Source organism: Haliotis asinina, chromosome 11 (assembly GCF_037392515.1).
Source record: "Haliotis asinina isolate JCU_RB_2024 chromosome 11, JCU_Hal_asi_v2, whole genome shotgun sequence".
Lineage (NCBI taxonomy): Eukaryota > Metazoa > Mollusca > Gastropoda > Lepetellida > Haliotidae > Haliotis > Haliotis asinina.
This window is the reverse complement of record NC_090290.1, coordinates 57,537,298-57,546,303: the sequence shown is the minus strand read 5'-3', so window position 1 is coordinate 57,546,303 and position 9,006 is coordinate 57,537,298. Positions and strand designations below refer to the sequence as shown.

The window sequence follows — 9,006 nt, the reverse complement described above, 5'->3', positions numbered from 1 at the left end:
TTGAAACATTACTACAAATCTACTGTCCTAATACTGACACATTAGTTGACTTAAACTGAAGTGACAAAATAGGTAACTGGGCTAGAGTGCAGTCTACCGGGGCCGCTGGCCGGGGGACTGCTGAGCGCTTGCTAAAGAGTGGGCTGCTGTATCCTTAGCCCTTGGGCACCCCCTTTTTAGATCCTTAGCCCTCTACATGTAGGACTTCAGTTGTTACAACACTCAGCGAACTTAATCAGCTGTTGAAAAGAAACCGGGCTCAATCTTAAATACTACGCTCCCACCACATTGGCTACACTGGTTACGTAACGACATACGTTCACGGAAAGAGACGAGTAGTTACGGATAGGAAGAAGGCGAGTGGTGACGAGTGTGCAATTACTTGTTGTTACGGTAGTAGTATCTGGGATATCAAAGTCCTTTACCTTCACATTACTTCCGGAGCAAACGATGACCGTCGAATGTCCCATGTTTACATACAATGAAACAACAACCATGAAATCTGGCCTAGTTAGATTAGAAATCGTGCCATGAGACATGCATTACGTCTCGTGATAAGCGTCTTGGTTTCAGGACGAATTTCGTGTGTGTGCACTGTCAACAAACGCGCTGCTGCAAGCAGTGTCATGGACGGGTTACAATCTCCACAGAGCTGTCAGGCATCATGCCGACGACACGAACAAGTACCAGGATTGCCGGGCCAGTTTAACGACGTGATAGTTTGTGGCGACATGTCTACAGCAAAGAAACACGTCATCTTTTTTGGAGGCGATGTTCAGGTATGGCTGTCGTGTGTAATTACAAGTTGGATCAACACACGGTCATAGCGACCACGTTTCATAACCTTAATAATCATGATAATGATAATATTCTGCAAATTTGACTGAGAGCTTGTGAAACTTGACTTGGAGTGAACTGTCGCGATTGAATGACTTATAACTGAGTACAGATGGAAGAAAAAATCTGTCAGTAAAGGCAGCATGCACATTTCAATGATTTCTTAGGTAAGGTGACTACTGCAAAGTGTGTCAAGTTGTTTGATCCGCATTCTAGCTTACTGGTTGGCAAACAGTTATCGCCAACATCTGGCTGTAGCACTTGCACAGACACATTGATTTGTACTTCCATTGTGTACACAATGACACATTACAAAAGTGCTTGGCTATGATAGTTTAAATAACTGTAAGGAGTTTACATTATACACATTACAAATATGAATCCCCTCAGACTAGATCCAAACATGTTGGGTGGGGGTTTGAGGTCTTTAAGTTCAGTCCATAAGAAGAGTAGATTTTAATTTGTCTGAATTTGTCATATTACCAACACTCAATCACTAATCTCTGAATTTGACCAACATTCCATCTGTTTTATGGACTCGACACATACCATGCAGACAATACCTGACGAAACATAAGTTCTTACTGTTTACTTTGTCGTTAATTTTTTTCAACATTCAACATTTCAACATTCACAAGTTTTGTTCTTTTAAATTTCCTTTTTTAAAAACAAATTCCAATTATTAAATTTCTTCAATATGTCAAGGTTTTAAACACAATAATTTTATTACCAAATTGATGTCACATTTGGTGAATTGCATGAAAAATTCAGAAATGGCAATAACTGGTCTTGTTAGTTGTTGGGAAAGCGCATTATTCACTACCTCACTTATTATTGACAACGTTTCCGAGAAACACAATCGGATATTGTAAACAAATAGGAAAAAGCAGTGAATAGCTAATCTATCATCAAAATATATTTTGTTTCATTATTTTTAGAAACAATAGGGTAACTTGTTAAAAACTGCTGAAAAATGATGCAAGCCAGTAGCGATTTGGTAATGATGCATACAACTTTATGGATAACAACTTCATGTCAAGTCACTCTTAGCTTGAAAACTGTGTAAGAATCTACACCAAAACATTGCTCTATGTAGCAAACAAGAACTTGTAATCCATAAAGCTGTATGCGTTTTTGTGTGTGCAGATTGTCGAAATCAGGTTCAAAAATGAAATTTGAGTTGAAGTAGTTTCCATTATCAAATCAATAAATGTCACTGAGTTAGAATTCTGTAAGAGATGTAAAACTACTTATTCAGTATGTTTATGACGTTGTAATGTTGTCATGAAATTATGGTGTTCATCTGTTTTTATTATATTTTAGGATTATCCTGAAAGAATGTCAAGTCATCGGGATAACAAGAGATATCTTCAATGGAACTTGGAAAGCACAGCACAAATTCTCCTGAAAAGGTTTCAAGACAGTGCAGTTTTTGTCATTAAACCCTCTAGTATGCATCTCAACACATTCAGTGTCTATTCCAACTTTGTAGAGACAAATGCCTTTGGCAGTCCATCCCACAGTCATTCCCCACAGGCTTGGATCCATTTGAAACCTTTGTATTGTAATGTAGTGAGTAAAGAACTAGAGAAACAATCTGATGCATCTGTTAAGGAAACAAGTGATACGGATGTGCCATTGACACTAATAGGATTCAGCAAAGGCTGCATAGTTCTCAACCAGATGTTATATAGCCTGTCACTGGCTGAAGAATACCCCAAAATAAAAGATTTCATTAATCGAATCGAAGAATTCTATTGGTTGGATGGAGGCCACAGTGGTGGCCAAGGTAATACGTGGATTTCTGATACAGAGAGTCTTCAGAATCTGTGCAAACTAAAGACGAAGATACATGTTCATGTGACACCGTATCAGGTTCGGGATCAGATGAGGGCATGGGTAGGGAAAGAAGAAAAGAAGTTTGTGAGTAAGTTGAAGAAACTTGGTGCTGACATTACAGAAACTCTTCACTTTGAAGATTTACCTGCATCTATAGAAAATCATTTTGGGGTGCTCAAAGAATTTTGATAATCAGCATATTCAGAGGCAGTGTGTGATACAGCATATTGGAAATGTTATGTCTTTAATGACATCATCAGTCAGCACAAGAAGCATCTTTGTCCTCTAGTCTGAACCTGTCATGTATTTGAGGTATTTACTGTAGAAATTAGTAATAACGTGGATAGATTTAAGTTACAACCACAAGTTTGCTTTTTCTTTTTTTTTCATTCAGCATACTCTTCTTATTCAGTTATTTTGCGATACGTGTATCACTATATTTTACTGAGGTTGCCAAAACATCTTTAGCATCACATCTAGTATGGTAGCAAATCTTTGCAGGGCATTTAGAAGTGGAAAGCGTAAGAAAAGCCCAATTTATGGATGTCAGCTTCTTATTGTGGATAACACTCAGAGCGTATGCTTCCTCCTTCATCAGGTGTAGAGTAGGCAGCACCAAGAGGGGTATATATCCAGACCCTGCAAGAACTTCATGACAACAAAGAGATCGGTGATATCATTTATAACCATGTGAACCCTATCCCAAGTCCCATGTGCCAGAGCCACCATCAAGATCCACAAGAACCCACCTAAAGCCACGATACTAGTCTGCTCCAGATGATCAGTCGTCTACAACACCACCCAGTTCCTCTTATGCCTCCTAGCCCCTTTGGGAAAAGAGGGTGTGCTACATAAGCAACTACTCGTTCTTCGTCAACCAGGTGCAAGGCACCAACCTCACAGGTACCATGGTCATCAATGACATCATCGTCCTCTTTACCAACATCCACCTACAAGAGGCCCTTGACATCCTTCGTACCAAGCTCCACACCGGAATAGACCAACTCGAGACCAAGCTCACCAGAGACAGTATCATCAACCTTGAAACTTTGCCTTGAAACCTCCTACTTCACCTTCAACGACAAGTTCTACAAACAGATTCATGGGTTCCCCTCTGTCTCCCCTCATCACAAAGATATTCATGACACCCTCAAAGGATCAGCCCTCTCAACAGCCCTATTCCATCCTCTCTGCTGGTACAGCAAAGTTGAGGCCTTCACCTCCATTGCTCACCATAATGTCCCCAACCACCTGCTACAGCATCTCAATGCCCAACATCCTAGAATCAAGTTCACCATGGAAACAGAGACCGACAACCGACTCCATTCCTTGATGTCTCCAAGCAATCCACAGACCAGGGATTCAAGACCTCCGTCGACTGCAAGTCCACACACCAACCAGTACATCCACTACAACTCCTGTCATCAGCCCTGTCCCCCCTCAGTTGGCCATCAACCATGATCAAGGAATCCATCAACCATGTGGTTTGGAATCGACTCATATAAACACACTTCCCATCCTGTTCTTCACCCTTGTTTGTATTGTGCATACTGGCCTCCACACCATTTTCGGCATTCTCCACCCTCATCATCACTAAGTTATTTCATCGTATCACTGGCCTCCTCTTGTATTTTCAGTATCATTGTATTCTTTACCAAATCATTACCATGTTATTTTAGTGCATCAAAGGCCTCTTCATGTTGTTTAGTGCATCAAAGGCCTCTTCATGTTGTTTAGTGCATCACTGGCCTCCTCTTATTTGTGCTGTATTTCATCAAGCCAAATACCATGTTGTTTTAGTACATCCACATCCTTGTGTTTGTATTATATTTTCAGTCGTCAGTGTTGTTAAGCATGTTTTCTATGTAGCGCCTCTGTATATATACCCCCTTTGTACTGCCTACTTTTCACATGTTGAAGATGCAAGCATATACGCTCAGAAAAGTTGTGTTATCCACAATAAAGAAGTTGACATCCATAAATCTTTAAGTCTGATATCATGTTTTATACTAAATGTACTTATTAAGTTATTACATACTTATTAGCTTCTTCATTAACAAAGGTGAATTGTCAAACTTAAGGAATACAAGTGGAATGTAAGTCCATCACACTATTGGTCATCACACTATTGGTTATTGGTAGATACATCTCAGCATCCTGGTCACTGCAGGACTTGCTCTTTAGTTTAGTGAAGATCTTGTTTTGAGACTGATTATCAGACAGAGCTCAGATAACTACATTTTTCATATCATGCATGATAATACCATATGGACATATTGAGCAATATATGCGTTTTAATTTCCTTAGGATTAGAAAATAAATTGTAATATCACTTTATCATGAATATTCACACCATTTTATTGTTCATGTTGTAGAAAGCTGCTTTGATATCTTTCTCAGTTTACTGTGACTTACACAAGGTTTTTATGAATACAGCATGAATTGACAGCATGAGGTTACATATGAATATTATTGATGTCATTTGACAGTTGTTTTTTAAACATTGTTAAAGATGGCAGTCATGATTGGGGCTTTTGCTAAATTATGCATTTTCCTCTCAATATTGTGAATAAATAGAGAGGGCTAAAGAAATTATTACAGACTCAGATGGATTTGACGATACTTGGTGAGAATTCAAGTTTCACCATCAGTCTCACCCAAGTAATAATCTCTCCCTGTGTCAAAGCCATTCTAGCGATTGTCTGATCACATGTTGATGACTGATGTTGATTACCTTTGAGCATAAGGGCACTGCTGATGTATTTAAGTTCAGTGCTGAACAGTTTGGAGGAACTTGGACCTGTGATTATTCTTTGTTACTTGTTATTTTGAAGCATAATTAAAATGCTAATTAAAAATATAATCCTGAGTGTCTTTTGTAGAATAGTTGTATGGGGTTGAAAGACTCTACCCTAAAAGCAAGAAGTTATGGACACTGTTTTGTTGGATAGTATAGACACGTTGCACATGGATTAGTTTTCAAAGGGAACAAATATGAATGATGAATATTTTGAGGAGAGTGAGCAGGTGTCAGGGAACTTAGATGTTGTCTTTGGCCCACTTGCTCAAAGCTGTCTTAGCATCAGGAGTATCATTGGTCTGTACCTGAACATCAGAGTTATGATCATAGTGCTGAGGTCACTTTGTGCAGGTCGACCCAGGACACTCTTCCAGTTCTCACCATCCAAGCTTTAGTGGCTGACAGGATAATTGCAATACCGTCACATATACTGACCCGTGAGGTCTTTCCCATGTAAAGAGTAGCCAGTCCTGTCACTCGTCACCAGATGACAGGGAGTGTTGCCGACTACCCTCGACCAGGGAGACTTCCGGTTACAATGGTCAGACATGACCGACAGATGCGATTGACGTACCTTTGTGATCCCTTCAGAACGGCAACAGCAACAATGATTGCAAGCAAGATCCACCCATCGACAGTCATTCGACGCCTGAGACAGGCCGGACTGAACTGTCAACTTTCATACCGTGACCCTGTGCTTCAATCCTGTTAACACCAAGCCCGAAGTCAATTTACACAGCAGTATGTGCAACACCAACCACTTTTAATCTGTAGACTTGTCTTTTCAGATCAGTCACGGTATTGTGTGACACTTGTGGATGGAAGATAGTGTGTTTACAGACATCCTGGGGAACGTTATGCAGGCCCATGTGTAAGACAGGGAAATAGATTTGGTGGTGAAAGTGTAGTGGTTTGGGCGAACATCAGCTCACGTTCCAGCAGTGATCAACTTGTCATCCAAGGTAATCTGACTGTACTGCGTTATGTGGATGAAGTCCTGAGGTCTAGTGGTTCCTTTGTTGCGCCGTCACCAACCTCAACGCCCACTACCGTCACCAACCCCAACGCCCACTAACATTGCAACATGACTCGTGCCGTCAGGGTGACACAAGCATTCATTCAGCTAGCTTGACTGAATATGATGAACCATCCAGCTTATTCACCAGATCTCAACCCTGTTGAGCTGTTGTGAGATGAACTGGGGCGACGTGTTTATCAACGTCAACCAGCCAACGTCGCAGATCTCACTCATGCCTTGCAGCAAGAATGAAGGAACATTCCCATGGCCTTCATTGCTCGCCTCTGTCAATCACTGATCCATGGCCTCAATACCTGCTTCAGGGCGAGTAGAGGACACACAAGGTACTGACAATGTGTTAGGGGGTGACCTTTTTTCACCTTAACTGTACAACTCACATTTGTTTATATTTTTTGTCATTTTATTCCACATCAAAATCAGTTATGCGATTTCATTGCGTGTTAGTGTATACTGCATAGTGACATCAGAACCATGCTGGCTATCCTGACGTAGAATGGTGTTTCTTTTGTAACGCATCTTATGTTTGGGATCATATTTTCTCAGTCAACTACAGATTCTAGTACTTTTGTTGAGTCCCGGGATTCGAGCCCACTCTCTCAGAGTCTGTCAGCACACAAAATAACCTATTTAGCCACCGCTTCTTGATGTTTCTTTGTACATGACCACCATGTCCAGTTTCATCTAGATCTATCGTCTGTCAACACAAGAAACCTTCAAGCTTACAGGTTGTCCGGGACTGTGTTTTGAGTATGATCCATGACCCTCTGATATACCAGGAGAGTTGTCTTCCCGTCACACTTGAGGCGGAATCAGCCGGAACGCTGTCGAAATAAAAATATCCTGAGATTCCTGGAAATCCGAAAGCATTCCAGGTATTCGAGTCAAGTCTTGCAGCATGCCCGAATGTTTTGAATACACGTATGTTCAAAACCTTCCAGGTACATTCGAAATAAGAAGAAAATGTTCTTTTCACAGGTCAAAATATTTCCTGAATATTTTATAATGTTCAGTCTCTTCACTTGATGAGGATCGATCGTACAACACAGAATTTGGTTTCTTTTTCAAATAATATAACAGTAAGGCCGGTGTGCAAAAACGTTTTTATCACATACAAGTTTCAAAATTGCACGTGTTCCCATTCCCTACTACCTGACGTCAGGCCTGAAATTTATGCACAAGGTGCAAGCGAAGTGTCAATGCTTAATCACGTGTCAGTGTAAAAAAACTGCCGACCTAGGTTAAACGTGTGGACAAAAACTGCTGAAAAACTTATTTCCATGTGTATAGTTGCTCAAATGACAAGCCGTCACGATATGGCTGAAATACTGCCGAGGTGACGTTAAATCTTAACTCACTCACTCACTCAAATGACTAGATATATTCGTCTTCATATCAGCATAATTAAATGTCTTGTGAAGGAGACCGTGGGGTAGTGGTTAGAGCGTCCGCCCTGATAGCGGAGGGTCGAGGGTTCGATTCCCGGTTGTGTCATACCAAAAGACATTAAAATACGGTACTTGGTCCCGCCTGGCGCTCGGCATTAATGGTTACAACAAGGATTGGTCGGCTCGGAGACAGCATATTGTGTCAGAGTGGGGTATTCATGCTTAACTATGACATGGTATGTCTGTGAGCTAGCACTATAAAACCAGCTTAGGGCTGGCCTAGTACAAGTCACACATACACACGTATATGAGCGAAATCAAATAATCTAAAGTACGCCGTCAAACCCAATTTCACCTCACCTCGTGAAGAGTAAAAGGTAATCATTGCATCATGTACGGAAATTCTTCTCTTATTTAGTGGGAAATACAGCCATGGCCTAACCCCTCGCTTGCCCAAGGTCAGGAAGACGCCGACCTGACTTTGGACATGTAGTCCATGAACTTAGTTTTACGATGCTTCCGGTAATATTCCAACAACATCACGGCGTGGGACACCAGACCTTAGCTTCACCCACTGTACTAATGTAGTCGACATATCCCGGATCTTCGGCGTGGTGAGTGAACGCTTTAACCACGACGCTACCCCACCGCACCTTTGGCCATGTAGGACGGGAATGCCGTCTAGGTCACAGCTACTACATTGTAGGTAAGTCTCAGTTTCTGTGTTTATCAAATAAACGTTTTGTTATCTTTGTTTTGCCCACTGTTTTTTTACAGAAAATTCTGAAGGTATTTGTAAAACGTAAAATACAGTCACTGCTTTAAAGGTCGTCAGGTATCATGACTTCTGTCACTCGTTAGACAAAATTGTACGATTTACACGATCGTCCACAAAACATCATCCCAGAAGAACGTACGAGCAAAACTTCCTCTCAACCTCATGCACCTCACCTTAAATTGCTGCTGTCTCGCTGTGTGGGAGCAGGTCAACAGGTCCTCAGTGTCCGATCAAAGCACCTTCTTTTGTACTACGGAAGTCAATAAATTCCACAGCTTAATGGCATCAAGGATCAATGCTCCAACACAAGTTTCAGCCCTACACTAAG

General features: G+C 41.1%; 1 protein-coding gene across 1 annotated transcript; it reads left to right on the top strand.

The window, feature by feature from the left end:
• The first annotated feature begins 431 nt into the window (after positions 1–431).
• Positions 432–5,542, top strand: LOC137256235 (mitochondrial protein C2orf69 homolog). The gene is made up of 2 exons (XM_067793958.1): positions 432–779; positions 2,161–5,542. The coding sequence occupies exons 1-2, from the start codon at positions 531–533 to the stop codon at positions 2,863–2,865; spliced, it is 954 nt and encodes a 317-aa protein (XP_067650059.1). The 5' UTR covers positions 432–530; the 3' UTR covers positions 2,866–5,542.
• Positions 5,543–9,006: the final 3,464 nt, after the last annotated feature.